We start from the raw sequence: 27364 nt of genomic DNA on the forward strand, positions 1-27364 counted from the left end.
TTAAAACTGCCTATCATTCTCACAGAGATTCTCCTAAACCGTTTGATAAATATTCTGAGCCTACACACTAGTAAACGGAGGAGAATCTAATGATTCTCGTAAAATGTTGAGTGAATTCTTGCAAAAATAAGGGAAATGCAATTCTACCCCTGGAGGTTAAGCAAAAGAAAACTCATACTATAATCAAATTAAGTATTTCTTGGCCAAAGTGGAACATGTGTGTTGCGTCCATGTAGTGTACTATAGCCAAAATAACAAATTCTCGATCTTGAGATGATGTACCTTCTGCGTCAGCGTACTTTTCATAGAATAACACGAACGCGCGACCTGCATGGCCGACCTTGACCTTGCCTAGCAACGACCGTGTGATTGGTCAATTCTCAAAAGCTGTGTTTTGCGCCGAAGCGCCGGTCTTTCGCGTGAAATACGCTCGGGCGCAAATAACTGTGCGTACCCATGTAGGCTCTCATGATCGAGAATTTATTCTTTTGGCTACAAGCATGTACGCAGTGCAAGGCGCATGTATACTTTCTTCTGTACACGCTATATTCGCGTGTGATTATCGCGGAGCCACTAGCGTTCACAGTGTTCCAGTTTGGCCTAGAAATACTTAATTTGATTCTAGTTATTCAATTTTTTTTTATTGGTTTAGCCAGTAAATCATGTGTAGTGGAGGGACAGGTGTTTCGCGACAAAATTACACCAAAATTACCTGCATACGTTATGTGTAACAACACCAGCAGTTAATAGTAAAGGTAATTCATTAAGCCTGACACAGGTCTTAAAATAACATGTCCTAAAATATCAATGACCAATCCAAACTTAATTGAATATAAAAATATTTGATGGTTGGCCATACAAATCTTGATCTTGTATCTTGATCTTCAAGTTCATTCACCTGTAATCATTACACTTTTACATTTTTAATGCTGGAATTGGTACCAAAAACTGCCACTGAAACCTGGCAAACTGGAAGTTTTTTCAACATTTCAACCTCAATAACAACACATAACCACACAGTCTGATTTTAATCAGTGATTTTTTAAACACACATTAGCTACATCAATACTGATGAGAATCTTATAAAGAAATATTTCATTTAAAAAACTGGAAGTTCCAAAAAGTGAACACTTACATACATCTCTAAAATCAAAACTCATCATAACAAGTCTCCTGAGCATGGCACTATCATAACACTTTCTAAAAATTGGCTGTTCAAGGTGAAATCCATACACCCTGTAACATGACCTTCATCAGGGGGTACAGATTTCAAATGGAGTCACCCATTCAGGTAATGCCATTTGAAATCTACACTGCTTGTATGGGGAAATAAAGATCACGTCTACCATACAGAGCCCTATGGAACTATGGAAGACATGACCTTCATCTCCTACATAGGGGGTACGTACTGATTCCAAATGGAGTCACCCACTCAGGTAACCCCATTTGAAATCTACACCCCCTGTGTGGGGAGATTAAGATCACATCCTACATACGGTGTGTATGGATTTCAACTGGACTCTATCAAACACTTACCTACAAAGACTCTTAAAAAATATGTAATTATCAAATTAAACAAAAACGGGTGAAAAAGAAATGGTAAGTAACAATTCTACAAAATAGCACAAGTTAGTGTCATGTCTCCGCTTCTTTTTTGTAGTACTTTCCATAGCGTCCCATGTACTTCTTGATATACTCTCTTGCTTTGTGCTGGACGTTTTCATTGACTTCTAGGTCTTCAATGTGACGGCAGTGTTTTAACTCCTTAGCCATGATGCCATGGGTAAGCTGTGAGGAAGAAAAAAAAAGATTTATAGAGTGCAATTACATATGATTATTGCACTTTACAGTAACATTCTGACCACTTTGGCCCAAGACACACTTTATAATCCATTTTGCATCATTCAGGGACCAGGCATAGTACCCTAATTAGCCTGCATATATAATAACCTTCACAGCCAGGATCAGCTCTCTGAGTTTGGCCCAAGACGAACCTTATAAACCATTCAGCATAATTCAGGGAGACGGTTCTATACAAGGCATAGTACCCTAATTAGCTTACATTATACAAATATATACTGCCATGAGAGGTTCTGGTTAAAGCTAGGGGCCCGAGGTGAGATCAATAGTATTTATTGATCGCAACGAGGGACTATAGTTTTAACCAGAACTTCGAATAAAGGCAGTATATATTTGTTTTATATACTTCATTAATATGTTCTTTGTTCATTGATCATGTTGATAGGTTAAAAGAAAATTATTTGACGTTTTGACTCTCCAGCTTCTATCCTGAGTGAACAGCACGACCAATTTAAGCACAACCTATATTTTGAAAAAAAAAAAAAAAAATCGAATAGGCTAAAATCGGGCTAACCAATTACAGCAGCGCGAAATCACGCCATGGCAGTTTCGCGTGCGCGAACTGTTCCGTCGCATCAAATGCGCGCACGTGGAAGGCATGGTCAAAAGTACTATTTACGGCTTGGAGGTACTATTTACGGCTCATCCGGGACATTGCAAATACTATTTACGGCTTAGAGGTACTATTTACGGATTGGAGTACTGATGGTAGAACTATTTTTGGTCATGTGATCCACTTTTAACCAATCAATGAACAAGAATATATTAATGAAGTATATAAAATAGAATAACCATCACAGCCAGGATCAGCTCCCAGAGTTTGGACCAAGACACAGCTTATAAATCATTTAGCATCATTCAGGAACACAGTTCTATACAAGGTACATTGGCACAGTACCCTAATTAGCCTACATATAGGATAACCATCGCAATTCAGACTCGGACACCAACACTCTTACTATTCAAACCTGCAGTGTTGCCCAATGTTTTTGGTTTTCTCCAACAACCATTGCCGCTTTTACACTGTAGATTATAATCTGGTTTTCGAAATACACTGGTGTGAAATGACATCGTGCTGTATGTTCCATTTATTGTTGCACCCCTCCTATAAACTATCATCAATTTACCTTAATGTTAAAATCTTACCTTTCTTGCAAGATGTTTGAAATCTTCTGATTTGGTGATGCGCCCCACTTTACAGTCTGGTTTTCGGTACGGATTTAAGCAAGCTATCACGTAGTGGGACATCTGCAAAAAAATTAAAAATTTCAAAATATATGTTACTGCATTCTCTCTTATTCATTCAATCATTCATTCATTTTTCACTCATCAAATAACAAGAATAGAATACATACAAAATTCATAATACAAAATGTGAGAGTGAAGGAATCACAGGAAAGGCCAAGGTCTACGATCCCTTGTTTGGTTAATTCACCATTTGACATGGCAGCAGATTGTCATTTCAATTAAGAAGTTACAGTAAGCTGTCATATCTTGATATCAATCTCTAATAAAAACCATGTCAGCATTGCATTTTCCAAAAGGGGCGTTAATTTATGTCTTTAATTTTAAAAAATCCCACTCAAACAATCGCTACTACCATCTAGGGAATGTTTATCGGAGGGAAGTAGGCAATATGAAATTGACAGGAAGGCTTAACATGGTCCAAGGCCCATGGCCGTATTATATTATTACTTTTTTGTGGCAAAAAAATGATATTTCTGCAACATGTAAACTTCTCTCCATTATAAATTTTTTGACAAATGCAAGAATCACAAAAGGTTTATGCTGCAACAAGACATAAGGAAAATCAGAAGCGTTTTGTTTCAGAAGCAACTATGCCCCCCATCAGAGTCTGTCTCCTCCAAAACCAAGCATTATACTGACATTATTTATTTACACAATCAGCTGAAAACATAAAAAAAACATTGAACAGAGAGTATAATTGCCCATAACTTGTGATGTAACTTCCGTTGCTTATTGGAAAAGCGATTGCTGACACCTGATCAATAAGTCACTAGAATGCCATTGCATCAAATCCAGCCCTCGAATTAAGGATCTGAAGGGGCACGGCAACTTTTTTAGGGCAAGTTGAAAATCGCCTTGGATTTTCACTGAAAAGGCAAAGCAGCACGGCAGTTTGTAATATTTCAAGAGGGCATAATGGCAACTGTTGAAAATTTGAGAAGGGCACCATGGCAATTTCTCAAAAGTGAAGAAAACACACACAAACATAGATAGATGATTTTATAATGAAGGGGCAGGGCTGGGGCACGAGGGCAACTTCATTAGAGGGCACGACAAGTGACTGCCTTGGGTAAAGGACATATTTTGATGGCATTACGGCAGTGGGGATGGGCACCCACGGCAAAATGCCATGGGTGCCGTGGGTTAATTCGAGGGCTGATCAAATCCCAATCATTTGACTTCAATGCAACTTTACTGCCATGATTGAACGCCGTTTGATCACAAACAAATAGCATGTTGCAAGTGCTAGTATGATAGGGGCTTTTAGTGTTTGCTACTAACCCCGGTGACTTACCTTTGATCGGAAGCTTTCCTTCGTTCTTTTCGCCAATTCACTAGACGTGTCGGCAGCTGCAGTTGTAGTCTTACGTTTTTTCTCATCGTGGGTTGGTGTACCCAGGTCCATTTCATATTCAGTTGGTGCTGGAGGTGTAGGTGGATCCCACTGTGTTTGTCTGAATAGGGTGGAGAACAAAATTCAATCACATGGGATGTTACAGAACATTGTTTAATTTGATGAACTCTTAGTACATATAATTTATGTGATCCTCTCATCTCATTATTAAAGCAACTGCCAGGAAATTAGACAGGTACACTAAGTAGGTTCACCACCATTGTTCACCTATGAAGCAGGCGGTCAAAAGCTGTGGCGGACTATTTGACGAGATTGGGCCAAATTAAAAAAAAAAGGTTGTCTCAAAGCTCCCGGGCGCATTAGTAAAAAAAAAATTCCCAGAAAAAGTGTAGAAATACGATTGAAATGCCGTTTTGACAATTTTTTTTAAACCACCGGAATTCATTTTTTTTTTTACTACGGAACTAAATATGTCCCCGTCTGAGATGGTTTTAATAATCTCTGCAACATACTTTAATTGTCGCATATAGTGTAGAGCTTTATGTGAAAGCAAACAAAGATACTTGCGCAAGTGACGGCTCAACCTATGTACGACTCCCCCATACTTATTTACAATACATCAAAGTTTTGTGTACTGCTATACGAATACATGTGTAGGTTGAGTTGACTTGACATCCAACATGGATGATACATGCATTCTCAAAGTTCTGATTGAAGGTTTAAAAGCAGCTGTACAGAATGATTTTTACATCAAACAGGCCGGTCAAGCTCACTCCAGAAGGTCTTAAGGAAACACTATCAGGGGCGAACCTGTGTATTGGTATACCCAAAATCAATGAGTTTTGTTGGTTTTCTGGTGAGAGCCATCCGGTGGTGAGAGCTTCTGAATATGGTAACCTCGGCATAACAACTACTTATAAAGTGACTGTGAGGTTTGTTCACATTAAAAAAAAAAATGCATTTCTCATTAGTTTGTCAGAGTTGGAGAGCTTTGACTTGAGACAACCTTTTTTGTAATTTGGTCTTATTTCAGTTTTTTTAATAAAAAAAATCACCAATATAAGTATGGGCGGCAATCCCGGTCCCCCCCAACTTTCGGCAAAATGACCCATGTTTTGTTCTTTTTAGCCACTTTTTAACAATTCAGGCCGATTGTCCCCCTCCCCCACATTTCAAGCCGGATTGGGGCTAATGAATATAAGGAAAATGAATAGTTGGCTACAGATATCATAGACAAGAGCAAACAATGTAAACCATTGTGTACATGTACAAAGATATGAAAATATGAATTGGAATTTCCCTTGAAACTGCCTTGTCATATGCTATTGCCTGTTATTAGTGAGCCTCGTAAATTTACCTCGTAAATTACCTTTAATTTTCACATGATTTAGTCAAGATATTTTACTTCATCAATATTTAGCATTTTGAAGGAAAATTTTGCTGGAGTTTTTAAGTTTGCATAATGGGAATTGCCAACTCTTAGGTATTGTACTGTAATGAGCCCCTTTGGTGTACATTAGGGGTGTTAATGTGTTGAAAAGGAAAAAAAAAAATTTTAAATTGATATAAATAATAAAATCTGATTTAAAAAAATCAGATTTCTTAGATATTTTAAATCAGAAAAATCACCAACCCTGATTATTGTGCAATATAAGGAAATGAAAACTTGACTACAGACAATACAAGTGCAAACAACATAAAACAGTGTGTAATAAGAAAATAAAAATATTAATTGAAATTCCCCTTGAAATCACTGCTTTGCCATGACTTTTATCTGTGATACGTGAGCCTCACAAATTGTACGTGCTGAATGAAAGGCCAGACATTGTGACTTTCCACCATTACTAAATGATGATTGAAACCACATGCATGAAACATTTAGGCTCATTCTTCTACTGTATGCATGAAAGTAATGTTTCAACATGTTTCAACATTGAATCTCACCTAGTATTGCATATAGTGTGTAAACCATAATTACAATTACTACAAAAACTAGAATTGTAGTTGAAAGGCTTCCACAGCAAATCTAAGAAGACGTTAATATTGTATGCGGCACTAAATTTGAAGAGGAGTAATTTTGGACTGTGAAATCCAGTTTCATGTTTTGAGGAAAAATATTGAAAAAATCTGATGACATCAAGTAACTGATACTCCAAGAAGTGTATAAACCATAGTAACGACAACTGCAAAGATTCTACACAAACTAGAATTGGAGTTGAAAGGCTCGCAAGATACTAAGAAGATATTAATGTCGAAAGGTCATATGCACCATTAAATTAGAGGAGGAATTAATAATTTTGAACAGTGAATATGGCGAAACTGTTATCATGGAAGAAACAAGATCAAAATATATAAGTACTGTCTCTGATGTCCTCATATAGCTAGAGAGAGATTGTGCACCAGGGTTGCCAAAAATGTTCGGTCCGAATTGCGAGTCAGATAATCAACTAGTCGCCCAATTTTTCTCTTAACCATTGGATTCTATGGAAAAGGAAACTACCGGCAGTCGCTGGAGCCAATGTTGAAAAGTTGCCCAATTTTCTCTTAACCATTGGTTTCTACACGACAGGAAATGGTCAGAACTTGTGGAGAAAATCTTCAAAAGCTGCCCAATTGGGCTACCACATTGCAGGTTTGGCAACACTGCTACACAGTGTTCATAATGTGTTTTTGCTGGAAGCAAAGAAAATATAATAGGAATGGAGTGAACAAACCACCTTATGTCCTTAAGATCTCAATATAGCAAAGAAAAGGCACTGGAGTGATGTTAAAGATTTGAAACAGAAAAAATAAGCTTGCAGTGGTAAGAAAATAAACTTGATATAAAAAGCTTAAAACCAATCCAATTCATCTTGCGTGTGAATCTGACAATATTCATAATGGCACACAGATTGTACTTGTACCTTCTCCTGTTCTCATTTGCAATCTGCTTTGATTTAGCATCATCTGAAGTGACTGACGCCAATGATACTGTAAGATGTCAAAATCAACATTTCATTCTTTCCCAGAATGACACACTTACAATTCAGACATATAAAAACAAAACATGCAACTCGGTGGTGTCTTCCACAAGTAACCACAGAATTACAGTGAATGTTCTTAAGTTGTCCTCTTGGTCCAGTGTTAGCTACTTTATCCTGGAAGAATCGGGAGCAGAATGCTTGAATAGATCTTTTGGTTGGATTGGATTTTTGCCGGCAGAACCATGCGCGATAGTTGTTAATTGCAGTACAGTTCATATCAACATGAGAGTGTCATCTATTTTGAAGATACAGGAGAGCAGTAATACTGCATCAACAAACAATTTTGATTATGCCAAATGGTTTGGTACAGGTAACCTTCATGCATTTGAGAACTTGAAGTTCCACCAGTGTAAAAATGTTCATATCATTGATGAGATTTATCAAATGACATATAATAAAATTCCATATGTCAGACTTCAAAAGTTAAACCCATCTCTCAAGATAACATTAGAAGGTGACCCATACTTCCACCCAGATGAACTTCCTGGATTTGTCCTTGATCTTCCACATGATATGCATTTAGCTAAATTTCCGGAATGTCCTAATGGCTGCTTCTGTACCATACGCTTCCAGATGTTTTTTATTGACTGTCCAGATGTGTATGTTAGCAAGACCATTCTCTTAGTAAGCGGATCTCCTGCTTTGATTCTTGCAAACTCAACTGCAATAGACCTCTCTGACAGACAACTCGTTCACATTGCACCGCAATGCTTCCTCAATCATTCAGATGTTATCATTTTATTGCTGAGCCAGAATATGATGACAACAATTGGATCTGCTATTTTTGAAGGTTTAGAAAACATTCATACAATGGACTTGTCTTTCAACCAAATCTCAAGTATAGAAGCTGGTTCGTTTTCACATTTGTACAAATTAAAACAGTTACTGTTAAATGTAAATAAGCTGAAGTATATTTCACATAATTGGTTAGATGGTTTAGTCAGTGTACAAGTACTGTATTTAGGTGGAAATACTATTAAGAAAGTAGATTCAGATATATTTTTACAGATGCAAATGCTTAAGATCTTGTCTTTACCTGATTGCCATTTATCTCAATTGAAACACCTTCCAAATGACCTGTTGTTGTTGGATATTGCATCAAATATTTTCTCAAGCTTTCCCACAAATCTGCCAAAGAATTTAACCCATTTATCTATAGATTACAACCATCTCTCCTCTCTGAACCAAACAATGCTATACAATAATTCTACTTTGATATCACTAGTCCTATCACACAATAATATATCTATCATTCCAAGTGACTTTTTCAGTTATCTTTCTACTTTAAAACACCTTTACTTGGACTCTAATACTTTGGAGAAATTAGAAATAGACCTTTTTTGTAAGATAATGAAGTTAGAGATATTAACTCTACATAACAACAGTATCGCCTCACTACAATCAAGTGTATTCAGAGATCTTCATCAATTGCGAGAGCTTTGGCTGTATAGGAACAAACTCAATGTGATACAAAGTGGCCTTTTCAATAGTTTGACAAAGCTAGAAATATTGGGTCTGAGTAGCAATAGCATTGAATCATTACCATCAGGTGTATTCAGAAATCTGTATCAATTGCGAGTGCTTGGGCTGAATGGGAACAAACTCAATGTGATACAAAGTGACCTTTTCAATAGTTTGACAAAACTAGAGAAACTAGGTCTGCAAAAAAATAACATTGAATCATTACCATCAGGTGTATTCAGAGATCTTCATCAATTGCAAAAACTTGGGCTGTATAGGAACAAACTCAATGTGATACAACATGACCTTTTCAATAGTTTGACAAAGCTAGAAATATTAAGTCTGTTTGAAAATAACATTGAATCATTACCATCAGGTGTATTCAGAGATCTTCATCAATTGCAAGAGCTTTGGTTGAATAGGAACAAACTCAATGTGATACAAAGTGACCTTTTCAATAGTTTGACAAAGCTAGAAATATTAAGTCTGTTTGAAAATAACATTGAATCATTACCATCAGGTGTATTCAAAGATCTTCATCAATTGCAACAGCTTTGGTTGAATGGGACCAAACTCAATGTGATACAAAGTGACCTTTTCAATAGTTTGACAAAACTAGAGGTATTAGATCTACATGAAAATAACATTGAATCATTACCATCAGGTGTATTCAAAGATCTTCATCAATTGCAACAGCTTGGGCTGAACGGGAACAAACTCAATGTGATACAACGTGACCTTTTCAATAGTTTGACAAAGCTAGAGGTATTAGGTCTGTATGAAAATAACATTGAATCATTACCATCAGGTGTATTCAGAGATCTTCATCAATTGCAAGAGCTTGGGCTAATGGGCAACAAACTCAAGGTGATTCAGAGTGACCTTTTCAATAGTTTGACAAAGCTAGAGAAATTAAGTCTGTATGAGAATAACATTGAATCGTTACCAACGGGTCTATTCAGAGATCTTCATCAATTGCAAGAGCTTGATTTGCATGGGAACAAAATCAATGTGACACAAAGTGACATTTTCAATCATTTGACAAAGCTAGTGAAATTAAGTCTCTATGAAAATAACATTGGATCATTACCATCAGGTGTATTCAGAGATCTTCATCAATTGCGAGAACTTTGGCTGTATAGGAACAAACTCAATGTGATACAAAGTGACCTTTTTAATAGTTTGACAAAGTTAGAGAAATTTAGCCTGCATGAAAATAACATTGAATCATTACCATCAGGTGTATTCAGAGATCTTCATCAATTGCGAGAACTTTCGCTGTATAGGAACAAACTCAATGTGATACAAAGTGACCTTTTCTATGGGTTGATCAATTTAGAGATATTAAGACTTGATACCAATGAAATTGAATCACTGCCTTCGGCTCTTTTTAAAGACCTTAAAAGCTTAAAAGCGCTCCATCTCTATTACAACAAGTTGACTGAAATGCCAAGATATGTTTTCCACCAATTAAATGCAATGCCTCTACAGGTATTAACTCTCCATTCAAACAAAATAGTCAGACTTTATCCATATCAGTTTGCAAATTTGACAGATTTGATAGTTCTGGACCTTGGTGGTAATGAATTGGAACAAATTCACAGTAAAGCACTGTCTGGTTTAACCAAATTGAAATTTATAAACTTTAGATATAATGATTTAACAAAAATAACAAAAGAATCTTTTATGGGATTGAGCCTGCAAAACAATAGTTACATCGAAGTAGACAGCCCAGCCACATGTTGTTTTCTTGAAACGCTAAGCCAGTCTCAATGTGTACCAAGATTTGAGAAATCTCCTTACTTAACATGTAAGCAGCTCCTCCCATCTACAGCAGTTAAATGTTGTACATGGATTTTTGGCTTTTGTGCTTTGTTTGCTAACATTGTGGTGTTCATTTGGGGATGTCAAAAAATGAAGTCTAAATCAGCAGATGCAAAGCAAGTGAAACAAGTTGTTTTTATTACCAATTTAGCTCTGTCAGACTTACTTATGGGCGTGTATTTGTTAGTTATTGCATCTGTCGATCAATACTATAGTGAGTATTTTCCTTCATTTGCTGAACATTGGAGAAACAGTGCACTTTGCAAATTTGCAGGATTCCTATCAGTTTTATCAAGTGAAGCATCTCTTCTCTTTCTTACCCTTATAGCTGTAGATAGACTTTGGGCATTTCGAAAAATCTTTATAACACACAAACTATTTGGCAAAATGACGCAAGTATTGATGACAGTATTTGCATGGGCAACTGCTTTTGCTTTAAGCAGTGTAACTATTTTCTTACAAGATGATAAATTGTATCAATTTTCTGATGTTTGTATTGGGCTACCGTTAGCCAAAACTAAAATATATGAGGAAAGCTATGAAAACATTACAACATCCTACAACTTTGACAGGCCAGATGATCATACTTCATTACAAACATTTACAGAAGTTGGCTCAAAACTAGAAAACTATTTCTCAATCGGACTTTTCCTTGGGCTTAACTCCCTGTTGTGTGTATTGATTGCAATATGTTACATACTCCTATTTGTATACATATGTAAATCAGGATTCTCCTTGCTCAGAACTGATTTGAAAATGGCCATTAAAATGGGTGCTATCACGTTGACTGACCTCATGTGTTGGCTTCCCATTGTCATCTTGGGTATTCTAGCGCAGACTGGAGTAAAAGAACTCCCATCTGAATGGTTTCCATGGGTTACAGCATTTGCATTACCAATTAATTCTGTACTCAATCCATTTCTGTATGCTACTGTAGACCGTGTATCTAATCATTTTGTAGATCGGTTACAACCAAATTGTTACAATGAAATGGAGACAATGCTGTAGTCCATGTTTTCATATGTGACCGTACAGCACGAATGAGCCGTAAATGTCCTCAATTGTATTCTGAGTTACAGTGTAAAATGGGCATGAAGGTCGTATTCATCTAGGTACCTCAATTGGGTGCTACGTGTACCTCATTTAATGAGATACACGTAGCACCAAATTGAAATACCTATGAATATGACCTTCATGCCCATTTTACACTGTAACTCAGAATACAATTGAGGACATTTACTGCTCATTCATGCTAACGGTCACATATATCAGTATGACTTTCCCAAGAGATGACAGCACTATTAAAATGTATAGGCCTATACAAGTTTCCTGTTCTTTCTCAATGGTCGATAAAAACAAGTCTTAGAAAAATGGAAAGTGTGATATGATAGCATTAAATGTACATACAAAGATAAAATAAGTGTTATAAAAAACACTGGGCAAGCAAGATGTTCCAAAATCTTCGGTGATTTATGTAAAGTTAAGGATTTGTTGTCTTCAGCTCGGTTTCTAGCATAAAGTCAAAAGTCTGTATACAACAATGATGAGTCAAAATGTATTGAATATTTGTGTACATCCGTATTAAAAGTGATGCACATGTATCTCTTTTTACATAATAGCTATAGGAATAAATACCAGACTCATCTCAAGTGGAGGTCACTTCAAATCATCCCCAAGTCATATGTTGTAGGAAAGTTCTCTGTATTCCTAAACTATGCGACTTGGAGATGATTTGAAGTGACCTCCACTTTAGATGAGTCTGGTATTTATTCCTACCTATGTATTATGTAAAGAGACACACATGTAGCAGCCAACAAGTGCATCCTTTTGATATGGATGTTCATATTTATTTTAAGAAAAAATTAATGCATACAAAATTCATGTTGCTAATTTTGATTATATATATATATGAATCAATATAAATTTTTACAGGAATTAATCTTATCTTGATATAAACTGAGAAATAATATCCACATACATGTGTGCATTTAAAGAAAAGCAAATCATTCACTGTATAGAATATTATGACAAATAGTTATTTTTGCTTTAATATAGTTAAATATGATGATATTGCAATGCAATGTTTTGTTACCTCACATTTGCTCAAACACCTTAAATAACTTGGTAAATTTCAACCAAACTTGTAGGTTTGGGCCAGAATTTAGAAGTTGGGATTATAGGCCTACTTGGATCTCCAGCTATATCTGGATTTAACCAGTTTGGTACTATACCTAGATTAGTATGGTAATGTTAATTTTGTAGTAATGTTGTACGTAAGGTGGGTTGGAGAGGAGCATGACCTAGTGATGTTTGCACTAAATATTGAGACAAATAAAGCAGATATACAAGAGGAATGGTATGGGTTCTATAAAGGAGATCCCAAAGGCTTGGTATAAGAGGTGTAATTTTCGTTCCATGTGCATGATTTTTCTAGGGAGGAGGAAAACATCCAAAAATTTTGTTTTGATATCTTATTGGCTTTAGCTTAAGAACCGTAAGACCTATGCAAATATAATTCGATTATCGGCTTCCTTTACTCATTTCCTATAAGATCAATTTATTATTATTATTAAGAAGTACACAACAGCTTTTTAGTTAAATAGCTAAAAGTGAAAAAATCCCACTCGCCTTAATATACAAGTACTTTTAAAGATATATTTCTATTGTGTAAAAACTTATTTTATACCATTTCTTGCCATTATCAATATAGGTGAATTTTTAACTTGGTAAAAAGATTGTTACAGCAAATTTAGGGTTGACTATGTCCTTGCATTTGCTCCTGTGCCACCCATCGAATTGTTACTGATTCTGATTAAATTGTGACCCCTTTGTTAACTTCAAGGTTCTGGTGTGGTATCTTATTTGTTTTTTCTTTTAAATTACCGTAACTTTAATATCATGTTGCATTTTGAATTTATGCTCATTTTGCCAACATATGTTTTTGTACGATTTTACTGAGTACAGTTTGTTTGTTGTTGTGTATAATTTAGTTGCACATTCTTATTTGTGCTATTCTAGAAATCAGTGTTTGTCTCCAAAGGTGACTGTCAACCCTTAGTAAAAAATTAAAATAAATAATAACAATAAAAATGGATATGTTTTGGTGTCTTTTTTCTCACATTTGGATTGATCTTTTCCCTCTATAATTCATAATATGTGATGGTACCGCTATGCATAGGCATAAATCGGGGATGCATCCCCTCAATATATTGATAAGGGGGATGGTCCATACAATCATACCCCCAATGTTGATGTTACACATGTGTGTGTTTTGGACCACATTAATAGCATATTTTGCTATTTTATTTATTCAAATTAATGACATATGTAACCATTTTAGCTCAAAAATGGCAAAAATGTTTGGGTGCTTCGCACGCAATTGCACCAAGAGGCTAGATTCTCTCTACTTCAGAATTTTTTCATAACCCCTATCCCCCAATGTCGAAAAGAAATCTATGCCACTGCAGCCATGATATTGCTGGAAACATATAAAAAGAAACATAGGAAGAAAGGAAAGTTGGGGTAATGAATGGAGGGTGATTAGGCCAAATATGTACAATAAATAGGCAGATATGTGCAGTTCTACTCATCTGATCAGAGTCATCTCACCACCAGATTAAACAGGGTTCGCAGGTTTTTGCCGCAGGTGGAAAAAAACACGGTTTTAAACGATTGGCAAAAACAGTTTTTGCGGGCAAAATTGGTTCAGTTTTTTTATATTAAAACAAATTTTTAAGTTACAAAAATAATTTTCTGAGTGTAACAAGGGCAGATTTTGTAATTATAAGTACAGACATGCATTTTCATTACTCAAGTGCATTTACCCAAAATGTAGCATTATATATCAAATTCAAAACTTTTTCATTTTAAGGATTTGATGAGACAAAAAATATGTTGAATGATTCATTAAAAATTGTGTGTTACTGTTTATGAGATTTTTGTGTTACTTTTTTAATATTTGAGTGACTATATGTAAGTTTTTGCCATTTTTGTCGGTTTAAACCAGGCAAAAACTGGCAAAAACAGGTTTTTGCCACTTTGCCGGCAAAAACCGAACCCTGCCAGATTATTGTCCAATCACCTAAAACACACCACTGAAATGTTTAAGTCTTGAGTCTCATAATCTAACTAAGCTATTTCAGCACATTGTTCCATTGTGGAATCAGCTTCCCTTCTCTATTAGACCTGTTGTTCTTTGTCCTCATTCAAGTCTCTGGTTCAGGATTCTGATAAGGCTGAATTTATTTCCATTTTTGATCACAAGAATTTCTGCACTTAGGTTTGTGCTAGCAGATGCCCTAATTGTTAGTAGACAATCAGAGGCACCCCTTTTTTCCTCTAACACGCTCTATAAAAATCCTGCTTCCAACATTCGCATCATATATCTAGACTATTTTTAAATGGTCTAGATATATGATGCGAATATGTTCCCAATTTGGCATATGGAAAGGGGGAGGGGGCATAGATTTCTTTCAGGTCGAGAGAGAGGGAAGCAATTTTGGCAGGCTGAGAGGGAGAGGGCAAGCAAATTTTGGTACGCCATTTGGAAATTTTACCCCCAGGGTCATAATCAGAAAAATAAAAACAAATATATCCATCAAACTGCTATTTAATTTCTGTTCAAATCTGATATTAATGGTAACTCTGAAGGGGCTGTGCAATAATTATCTAGACCATTTAATTACAATTTAAATCAATTTTAACATCCCTAAAGTCAACCAAAGTGGACCAACACAATACCTGTAAAAGACATACAGAAAATAAATCCCGATTTCTTCACCAACCCTGGTTATTGTGCAATATAAGGAAATGAATATTTGGTTATAGACATTATAGACAAGTTTGAACTACTTAAATCATTGTGCAATATAAGGATATGAAAATATGACTTGGAATTCCCCTTGAAATCACTGTTTTGTTATTTGCTATTATCTGTGCTTAGCGAACCTTGCAAATTGTACCTCTATTTTTCATGTGATATTTTACATCATCAATAAAATAGAGTAGTAAAATTGTAGTTTTGCACAATTGTGCTGAGCCACTTTGTTTGAATTAAAGGGATGGGAAGAGATAAATCAAAACAATTAATATAAATACAAAATTTGGCCTTGTCATTATACCAATGTTCAAGCTCATCAGATGGCTTGTGCCCCAATTCTCTGTAGAAGATGGGTGACCCTATTAAGAGCTCTCAATCCCCCTACTTTATCCCAACAAAAGGCACATTTTTCTGACGAAAGTTTGTATTTTCTCTCACTACCCCAGTGAAATGTTAGGCCTGAAAATGAAAAATGTTATGTTTAAGTGGTATAAACAAACATAGTATGGGTCAAACTAGACACACACTTTGCTGATATTTGTCTTTTCATTACCCAACACTCAGATGTAGGTTTTGTGTTCCTCTATGATCTGAGATACAGTGTTTTATTACCAATTAACAGTCAGTCCGACTTACCTTGTGACTGTATGGTAGTAATATATTTTACCATCAGAATCCTTAGCTGTCTTCCAATTTGAAGGTAGAGCTGGCGGTCCTTCCTTAGCAGGTGGGTTGGGAGCAGGTGGTGAGGGAATGTCTTGAATTACAGTGGTAGATGCCACTGGCTGCTGAGTACCTGGGGCAAGGTTGGCCAACTGTTGATTAAGCTGCAGCTGCTGTTGAAGATGTTGTACCTGCAGAAAACAAGAAATGTTTTGTGAAGTTCTTAAATTACACATTATTAAATTAAATTTTGAAACAGATTATTAGCTGACAAATGATTAAAAGAAATAACACAAGATAGAAATAATGTATTGCATACCTGCAATGGTGCTGGCGCTGCTGCTGGTGCCGGTGCTGGTGCAGGTGCCCTGACCTGCTGTACATTTGAATCTGCTGTCTGCTGGAGTGGAGTGATGGTCTGAGTCACCAACATACCATCTGGGGTCACAAAGGTCACAGTCTGGGCAGCTGGAGCAGGCTGTGAAACAAAGTGGTCATCAATAATATAATAATAATAATTGTTTGGGAGGAAAATTTAATTCCTTTATTTAAATCAATTTAGGCAAATTGGATGATCGCTATCACTACCATGCTATTTTGCATAAATTTGTATAATCAATGAATAAACATAATGTTAACACATTTTTAAAGGGAGTATGTTGGGGCAATAATGGGATGAGTCAGTGAGTCCACTATTAAAAGATTGGAAGGCTGCAAACTAATGGGAGCCCACAAATAATGGGAGGAGATACATAACATAACAGCCCACAAAACGATGGCAGCCACAAAATAGCAGCCCTTACAATGGTGGCTCACAAAATGAGGGAATCATGCAATCCCACCAAATGGATGTCTGATAGAAATTCTAAATCAATACACAGGGTTGAGCCTTACTTTTTCACCTTATATAATCTGAAACAAACTTTATGCAATAGAACATTTGCAGGACCCAGTACTGATATCTCATGACACAGAAAAACACATGCATTATTACCATGAGAACAAAAATATTATCAGATTATGATCATTTCAATTTTTTGAGTAGTGTATTACAATGATAACTCAAATTCCCCCAACATTGGTCTGATCACAATTAGAGCATGTCATATTTTGCACACATACCTGTGGCTGTGGCTGTTGTGGCACAACAGCCGTCTGAATGATCTGTGGCTGTTGAGTCTGTGGAGCAACGCTGCTTACAACAGTTGGATTTTGTACTGCAGGCTGTTGCTGCTGTACAACTTGTGCCACAGGAGGCGCTTGCTGAGGCACCACATAAGGCTGGCTGACTTGCGGAATGGTTTGGACTTGTTGCTGCGGTTGCGGCTGAAACTGGGCCTGAGAGGTGGGATGATGTTGGACAGGGTCCCACACCTGTAACAAAGATATGACATTGTCAATGTATGGTTCAGATTACTGTTTCCACTGGTACAAGATATATTTGGTTTAAACTCGACTATTCAATACAAATGTAGGTGCAAAACAGTCAGAAATCATCATTTTAAGGGGGTATGGTTATATAAAAATATTATTCTTTTAAATATTACATGCAATTAATGCTAATAATATACTTTCAAAATGTGCTGATCAGAATCCTTTTCTATGATTCAGTGGACTCACCTACAACATGATTCAAGAGAATAATAAAAACACTGAAAGCTGACACAGCCCATTTTAAGAGTCTACATAATATTTTTTTAGTGTTATTGATCAATAGGTTTTAGTGGGTTGTGAACTTCTGCACCAGAAACAGGACTTGTACTTGTACATAATGGTATTATGGTTAGTACTAAAATTGGTTAAATATATACAAAGTTACACATTATGGTTAGAACTAGAATTAGTTTTCAATATATACAAAGTTACCGATTATGGTTAGAACTAGAATTAGTTAAATATATATACAAAGTTACACATAATATGTTAAAATGTTCATTTAAAGACACAACTTGAAACACCAAATGGGGTACGTCTGGTCCCAGATATCATATTGCCTGTAACAAATGCCTCCTCTAATAAATACTCCTGCTATTTCTGCAGGTATGTCAGTGTTGGCCATCACAATTGTAAATTATATGAACAAAACCTATTCTAACTTAAACCTCCATCCAGTTCATTACCAAATTATGGTAGAATTTTACTAAGTAAATCAAATTCATGCTTCAAATGCACCTACCGATGTATCTTTGAAGTATTTACCGCAATAATATCCTGTTCTGTGGGCGGTGTCAATCCCGCCATATTGGATTTGAACCCAAAAACTATCCTGAAGTGAGTGATACTTTCAATTTTGCCCTGATTTTAAAGCTTTTTTTCACTGAAAATTTGCCTCAAATAAACATCCCCCGGCCTTTCTTTCGACGAGAATCAGGGAATCGATTCTCGCAGTGATTCTTGTAACATCCAGATATGAAAATCAACTTCTCTCATTGAGTTATACAGTAAATGCAGCAGTTTCAGTGAAATTTGATTCTCACAAACTGAGACTAAAGTAAGCCCCTGCCCCTTTTGAAAAATTGCACGCCGTGCCCCAAGGCATTTCTTACAGACAGTACAGTATGTGGATATGGAGCTCCATGATATGCTAACACCTAACCACTGCTATCATTCATTTCAATGGGAAATAGAAATTTCTAGTAGTGGCTTTATTTAAACCGATACACTCAACTTATTCATGGCTGATCACTATCATTTATTTTGAATTAAAAATTGACAATCTTTCACTTCAGTAAACAGTATTTTGGACACTACAGAATAATAAAACTTTGAATTTGCCAAATTTTATTTGACAATGCCTTAATAGAAACCTGTGAAATGTTATTCCAATCTTGAACTTGCTCAGTCCCTTTCATAGCCCGAGAAATGTGCGCAGCAGACTTCTCATCAACTTTGTGCATGGACATGATAGCGTCTTGTTGCAGAGAGCTACTGGCATCTTTTGGATATGGTAGTGATGGCTGAACTGATGGTTTGGTGTGCAATGGGGGTAGTAATTCGGAAGAAAGCGGAGGTGGAGGTGGTGGCTTCAGGTTAGTAGTTGCAAGCTGGGGCTGTTTTCTTCTGTGATGACTCTTTGCCAGCCTCTTCATGTGTGTTTTTATACACATTTGCCTCTTATAAGCATGAGAGCTCTTTGTGGGAGTTTTCATTGTTCTCCGATGCTTAGAATGCTTACTGTGTCCATGTCTATGAGAACGGGTGATTTTGGACAAATACGCTGCCATCTCATGTTTACTCTTTTCCAAGGAAGAATCATGCATTCGATTGCTTTTAGACTGACCAAGTTTTGAGCTTTTTAATGGAATTGATTCACATTTCAAATCATTCTCTTTGCATAGTTCATACTTTGATTTGATCGTGGTTTTGACAGCACTTTTAAATATGACGGAAGGAGACGCTGCCACCTGATGGGAGATCAGCTTGCCACCATGATCTGCTGGAGATTTCTGGTGTTTGTACTTGTGTTGATGGGTACTAGAACTCTTGCTTTTGAAGGAGAGGGTATACTTGTGAAGGGACTTCCTAGATTTACTTGTTCTTTCCTGCATAGCAAGGTAAACAACAAAGTCACACATACAGATATAGGTATTTGATACAAAACATAAAATTGCCCTTGATAATGTCAACTCACTGTATCCCTTCCCAATTTGGATTTACTCGAGCGGATCTCGTGCCATAAATAGCTCCTATCAAATACGGTGGAGCTGTAACGTTAAACTATTATAGAGATTACATTAATTTTTTTCTGAATGTATAATTTTCGCCTGTTTCAAAAAAAAATCGGTTATCATTTTAAGGCATAAAATAACTTGCAAGTCAGTAGGACAGGAAGTAAGTGCCAGTAATTAGTAATTAGCCAGTGTCACACTGCATGATCTAGCTCAGGAGGGGGTTCATGGTTGGTATTCACGCCGTATCACATTGAAAGTTTGCCCCACTGATCCGTTTCTAAAGAGCACAATAACTGGTAGCCCTCCAAACCAAACTGTATCACCCAGCAACCCCTCCTCAGTAGAAACACACAATATGACCTGCCACCATTTAATAGCAAATGAAGAAACAAGCAGTGGACAATGAAAACAAATGATTTGACAATGAGTTGATACTGATAGTGTGATACCTTGTGATTACCATGCTAGCTAGCTATAAATGAGGGGATCAAGTGATGATCATGGGTATAAATGTGGTGATCATGTGATGATCATGGGTATAAATGTGGTGATCATGTGATGATCATGGGTATAAATGTGGTGATCATGTGATGATCATGGTTGTAAATGCAGTGATCATGTGATGATCAATGGTCAATGGTGGTGATCACATGATGGTCACGGGTATAAAATGTGGTGACCATGTGATGGTCATGGGTGATCATGTGATGGTCATGCGATTATCACAATAACAGCAAAATAAAGCAGGAGGGGGCACCTCTTTCTGTCTTGAAGCAGTCAATGATTGCTTGAGTCTCTTCTTGATCAAATCATCTCCAGACAATTCTTTATCACCATTTTTCAAGCTTCTTGGTGGTGCCCTGGGTTTGCGAAGAGGGGGTGCTGGGGGAGGAGGCATGGAATTGCACTTTGTTGGACTTGGGTCTACATTCTTCAGAATTTGTCTGACATTATCCCAATTTGAAGAAACTTGAGTAATCCACCCATGCTGCAATTATATTGAGTAAGATACTACATCATTCATCATGAACATCATCAATTTCATTTCCAGAGATGTCAACATTAACATCCAGAAAATAGGGAGGATTCAAACAAAATATAACTTAGGAGGTTTTTAAAATTACATGCAACTTCAATGGACATAACTTGTCAGAAATAGGGAGGTTGCCAAATTTGGGTGTCAAAATGGACAAAAATATTTCCAAAAATAGGGAGCCCCCCTCTTAAATAGGGAGGGTTGGCATCTCTGCATTTCATTTAAGTTTTTAAACACTAATGAAAGCTGCACATCTTAAAGCGCAACTGATTTTGCACAGAGTGAAAGCATGTGGATTTTCATCAATAAGTATGTTGCAATGAAAATGGCACATTCCAAAAGCGTACGTATCACATACCAGTGGCGTGTCCAGGGGGCTTTGGGTGCTGAAGCCCCCCGCACTTTGTTTTTATTCAAAAGTTTCGAACAGAAATGTTAAAAGTGTGGATTTTGTTCATTTTGAACAATTCCAACTAAAAACAAAGGTGTTTTCACGGTTCAGTGGTTTCATCAAACTGGCAACTCATCAAATCAGACTGTTTCCTTTTATAGGTAACAGGAACCACCGTAGAGGGTGTGATGAGTTGGTCAAAGATGCTCTTATGACAACATCTCGTCATGCACAACAACATCTTTGACCAACTCATCACACCCTCTACAGTGCTTCCTGTTGCCCATAAAAGGAAACAGTCTGATGTGATGAGTTGCCAGCCAGTGGATGAAACCACTAGTGTAGTGGTGAAACATCACTAAAACGTGAGTGAAATTTTTAGTTGGAATTGTTCAAAATAAAATGTTCAAAGAAATCTTAAAGAACTGAAAAACAAGCAAAATCATCTTAATATCAACTACACCAGAAATATACACATCAGAATTTCCACATAACATCATCTCACCTGCTGTTGTTGTTGCTGCTGTTGTTGTTCCACCATAGGATCTGGAAGCAGAGCTGCATGCTCAGCTGGATCAGGATGAATAGGTGCAACACTCTGAGGCTGAACAAACTGGTGCTCTTCATGAGGCGGTGGCAGTTCTTGTTGCATGAGCGGAGGGATCTGCTGTCCCATGAGTGGAGGAATCTGTCCCATGGATGGATCCATCTCGAAACCAGGATGTGCCGGTTGATGGGGCGGAGGTTGCATGTGAGGAGGCAGTAGCACCCCATTTTCATCCACAAGCAATTGTTGAGGCGGTTGCATCATATGAGGGTTGTTTGGATCCATCATCATGTGTCCTTGTGGTTGATTTGGATCCATAGGATGCATTGGCATCATGCCATCTGGACCTGGGAACGGTGGTCCCATGCCATCTGGTCCCGGATGAAATTGTCCTGGCATGCCTTCTCCCATTGGAAACGGCATCATATTTGGATCCATAGGCATACCCGGATTGTTTGGATCCATGGGAAAACCACTGGGATGCATGACTGGAAAACCATTTGCATCCAAAAACATTTGCTGTTGCTGCTGTTGTTGCTGCTGCTGTTGCTGCTGCTGACTTTCCAACAATTGTGCTTCTTGTTCCTTAAGGAAAGCCTCCTTTTCTTTTGCATCTCCTCTTCCTTGATTTTCTGCTCCATCTTTCGTTCAAAAAGATGCCTACGCTGCTCTTTACTCATTTTCGGTGTTTTCTTATCCGATTCAGTTGAGTCTCCTTTGCCCTTTGCCCAAGATTTACGTTTTGGGAAAGATGAGGTAGGAGAATCAGCATCCCCCTTTGTATCACGATCTTTACTTCTCGAGCGACTGCGCTTTCTTTTGTCAGCACGCCCTCGATCACGGTCCCTATCATAATCACGATCTCTATCACGATCATAGTGTCGGTCTCTATCTCTACTTCTTTCTCTTTTACGATTGTCTCTGTCCCGACCAAATCTATCCCGATCGGGTCGATCTCTGCCTTTGTCATAATCCCTATCTCTATCTCGGTCACTGCCACGTCTTCTGTGGCGGTCACGATCTCTATCACGGTCGCGATCATAATCCCTATCGCGATCGTAATCTCTCCTATCCCTGTCGTGATGTCGATCTCGATCTCGTTCATCCGATAATCGGTCATCTCTCTTTGGTATACGATAAATTTCCTAAAAATTAAACAAGAAAAACATTTAATTAAGAATTTGAGGGCATAACAAGGCAATACAGAATCAACTTGATTTTTTTAGTTCAATTTTTTTTCTTTCTTACTAGTACTGGTAATTATGTGATACCAACAGTAAAACGACTTTGTCAGTCGTATTAAAAATGCTAAAACCACTTCAAATACACTATAAAACTGATGTCATACGAAGACATTTTCCAAAATGTCTTTCCTATGAAGACACAGTAAACATTGAGGAAATGTTCAATATCCTCTTAGTCTTATGCCAGTAGCTCTGTAATAGTTTATTTGCAATTTATGTGGACTTGGAAGAGATTATATGGACATACAATATGTAGGAGCATCATGAAAAATTTGTCAAAAATTACCTAAATGACCTTTGACCTAAGCCATATCTCACATGCTACCTCACTACATATATTTCTGTGAACGGGTGGGGGGGCATGGAGGGAACTTATCAAAACTCAACTGAAACTTAGCCATACACAACCAAGCACACACCTAACATCCTAACATACAGGGTGAGTCAAAAAAAGTGCAATAGAGCAAAGAATCGATATTTATGTAAAAACCAAGTTGAACGTTCCCATTATTGAAAGTTTTTATAAATGCCACACTCAATAGCCACGTTCTGTGAAAAATGAAGTGACTCGCTTCTACCGTTTAATTTTTATGAGTCCTTTTGCTGCGATACCCAATTTCATTATTTGTCCACGAGGTACCATGTATTTTGAATGGAGCACACAATACAAGATAAATGCACCAGCTCTGAAACTGACCTTAACTTAAATAAGGTTGATTTTAGCGTTATTTTTATTTCTTTTTTCTGTTCAAACAATCTTTCTAACATTACATTAAGTCCTTCATACCTCACTAGACCCCAACTCCAGTTTTTTTAATCCAAACATGTCCACTTTACTGGATGATGGATAACTACAAATAATGTTTCTTCTCCTTAAACAAGACCAAGGGCAATAACACTTTGGGTGCTCCATTTTATTTCAATGCTGACATTCAAATTTTAGGTGTCTCTTGGACAAACATTAAAATTGGGTATCGCTATAAAATGTGTCGTAAAAACAAAACGGTAAATGCTAATTCCTTGATTTTTTCACTCAAGATCACTAATGGATATGTTATTTATAAAATGTTTTAAAACCTAAAAGGTTCAACACGGTGCTTAAATAAAAATGGATTCTTTTCTCTATTGCACTTTTTTTGACTCACCCTGTACTTACAGAATAGTAAGGAAAATTTCTTTTTAACAAAACCCAATATTTTACTCACTATTGAACCTTACTTCGGGTTGGACGTATCCTGACTGTAGAGAGTGTATTTACAGCCAGGTAAGGATCATACACATGACTGGAAGACATGTGAAGTGTGCAACCGAAAGTGAGGATCATCCATCATTGTGATGATGCCTATCGACCATGATCGGCAAAATCGTCAATAGTGAGTAAAATATTTGGTTTTGTTCAAAAGAAATTTTCCTTACTATATGTCTACAAATCTGATGAACCTTTTCAGTCATACTTACCGAATTGTGACTGAATAGTACCACCATGAAATGTCTTTCAAATGACACAAAACTACAACAAAATTACATTCTACAAAATTATTAAAACTCACCTTAAGGTTGCCCCAGGTTTCTAGTAGTGATGCAGCTATACCAGCAATACCACTCAACTGGACGCCCTTAACTGATGAATCCTCCTGGCTCTCCGTTTCTGTGCCATCACCAACACCTTCATCCTGACTCTCAGTGGTATCAGCGGTCTTAACATCTTCTGCAACCTTTTCAGCCTCTGCTGCCTCTCCACTGGTAGCAACCTCTTCTGATTTTGTCTCTGCTTCTCCACTAGTGGCAACCTCAGATTTTGTCTCCACTTCTCCACTCGTTGCAACCTCTTCCGAGACCTTTTCAGCTTCTGCTGATTCTCCACTAGTGGCAACCGCTTCCGATTTAGATTCTGCATTTCCACCTTCAGCTGTTGTTAACATAGCCTGAGCTTCAACATCAGTTTTGGCTTCTGCTTCCTCACGAACTACCTTTGGTTTAGCCTCTGCTCCTTCATCGCCTTCTGTACTTTCCACTCGTTCCTTGTCGCTTGCTTCCACTTTTGATTCTGCACCGTCTTCCGTTGTCGTAGTCGACACCCTTTTCCCTTCATCCTCATTTGCCGCTTCTTGATCCACTACGCTACCGTCTGCACTTTCCATTGGTTTTAAATCAATCGTCTTTGCTTCACTTGTCTTATCATCAGCAGCACCTTTAGTTTGAGACTCATTTTGCGTAGTGTTTTCCTGAGATACACCGTCAGAAACTTGCTCATCCCCTTCGGTTTCCTTCAGTTCAAGAGGGGTACTTGAGCCCGATTCACCTTGCGAATCGGCAGCGGCAACTTTAGTCTCACTAGTTCTAGCAAATAATCTTTTTGGTGCTGTTCTGTCATTGTCACTCTCAGAGTTTGTGCTTTCTTCTTTGACGGCATCGATAGGACTGTTCCTAGTTACCGGTGTCAGTTGCATGGACAGTGGCGTGGCGGACCTGGACGGGGTTTGTGACGGGGTTTGTGACGGGGTTTGACACGGGGTGTCGTTGGCACTGGAATCATCAGGATCTTCTGATGGCTTGGCGATTTCTTTGGCCCATTTCTCCACAACTGTGAACACTTTGCTATCATCCAAGGCATTTTTGTGCGGAATAGGAAGTCTCATCAAGGTCATCAATATCTGAGAAAAGACAAAATAATAATTTAAGGCCAAAAAAATAAAAGATCTGTTTGCCCTTTCAGGCAACTCAAAATTAATTTAAAAGTATTCCATGGTATCTACAGCTTGCTATGGACCATTTGGTCAATGAGAAACACTTTCAGCAAACAGTTCTTGGTCTTGGTCAGTAACACCGAGGCAACTTTAACAGAATGTACGTGAACTGCATGAACTTATAATCATGCATTTGTTTTAAATATAGGCCTGCAGCATTCATTGACATCTATAGGTGAATATATTGGGTCTACACCTTTTAATATCCACATTTCACCAATTTTTAGTGCTGAGAACTCCATCAAAATGTTTAAAAAAGCTAGATTTCCAATTTGATGGAAAAAAAAAGTGATTTTTTGAAGCAGCGCCCGCAGGCGATGCTTCCCTATTTAATTTCACCGAAATGACTTGCATACGATAGGTGATATGCCTCAACTTTTGTTGATACACCATTCAAAATACATACGATAATCGAGCTCAAATGAGATCGAAAATTGTAGGTTAAGCGCATGCACATTCTGTATTTCTTATGAGTTTGTTTTGTATGGCAGTACATGACTGAGAAAGAGATTAAACATAGTTTGGTCTTTTTAACAGTCATTTGTCATGGGTTTGTTTTACATATGTCAGTAACTGACTGAGAAAGAGATTACATGAGAGTGAAAACATAATGCATTGCGAGTCAAGCATATTGGCGACTGATAACTAGGCTTGTATTATCCCGTGTATTATCCCTTACGTGACACGCATCAAACTGCACGTTACACGAACGTGTACACATATAATTATCATGATCATCACACACACGAGTCGATACATATTTTTATAGACGCAAATTATACATCTTATACGGCCGGTGGCCCTGTTTGTTTCAAGTCTTCATTTCTAAATGTAGGCCTAATTAATTTACTGAATGATAAGCTTACCTACTTTCATTAAAATAAAGTCGGTTAATTCTTTATATTTCAATTTTGTAAATAGTGGGTAGGCATACATATTGTCCTCTCAATCATCTCATACTAAGCCATCTCCGGGGGCCACCTGTGACGGTACATTTCACCATTCATTTGTGTGAATGCAACTTGTCGAGGGCATATCACTCAAATTCCACAAAACCACATAATATTTACAACTACTGGTTCCCTGTTTCTCAAGCTCACATTAATGCATGAAAGATGGTACCATCGGAACCATGGGAACCAGCGTATATATATATATATATATTTATCTTCTTTCTTGATTGGCTATTGTAAGATTTTCAAACCAATCAGAGACAGGCTCTCTTAATAATAAACTTATTATGAATATTCATCATTATATTCCAGGGTTCGCAGGTTTTTGCCACAGGTGGAAAAAACCGTGGTTTTAACCGCGGTTAAAACCGCTTGGCAAAAACAGTTTTTGCCAGTTTTTGCCGGCAAAAATGGCAAAAACTAAAAAAGTGATTTATAGTTCAGTTTTTTCATCTCAAAACAAATTATTAAGTTACAAAAATGATTTACTGAGTGTAACAAGGCCAGAATTTGTAATTATACA

At 37.2% G+C, this 27364-nt stretch overlaps 1 protein-coding gene across 1 annotated transcript in view; it reads right to left on the bottom strand.

Annotated features, from left to right (window-relative positions):
- Positions 1-439: 439 nt before the first annotated feature.
- Positions 440-27364, bottom strand: part of LOC140154068 (uncharacterized) — a 41599-nt gene continuing 14674 nt past the window's right edge. Inside the window, 10 exon segments of the mRNA XM_072176678.1 lie at positions 440-1788; positions 3007-3108; positions 4403-4562; positions 16226-16443; positions 16572-16730; positions 17375-17626; positions 20681-20911; positions 21856-22407; positions 22410-23042; positions 24692-25795. Coding sequence (XP_072032779.1) covers positions 1636-1788; positions 3007-3108; positions 4403-4562; positions 16226-16443; positions 16572-16730; positions 17375-17626; positions 20681-20911; positions 21856-22407; positions 22410-23042; positions 24692-25795 — 3564 coding nt within the window. The 3' untranslated portion in view covers positions 440-1635.

The sequence above is a fragment of the Amphiura filiformis genome, chromosome 6 (genome assembly GCF_039555335.1).
Source record: "Amphiura filiformis chromosome 6, Afil_fr2py, whole genome shotgun sequence".
In the NCBI taxonomy this organism is placed as follows: Eukaryota; Metazoa; Echinodermata; class Ophiuroidea; order Amphilepidida; family Amphiuridae; genus Amphiura; species Amphiura filiformis.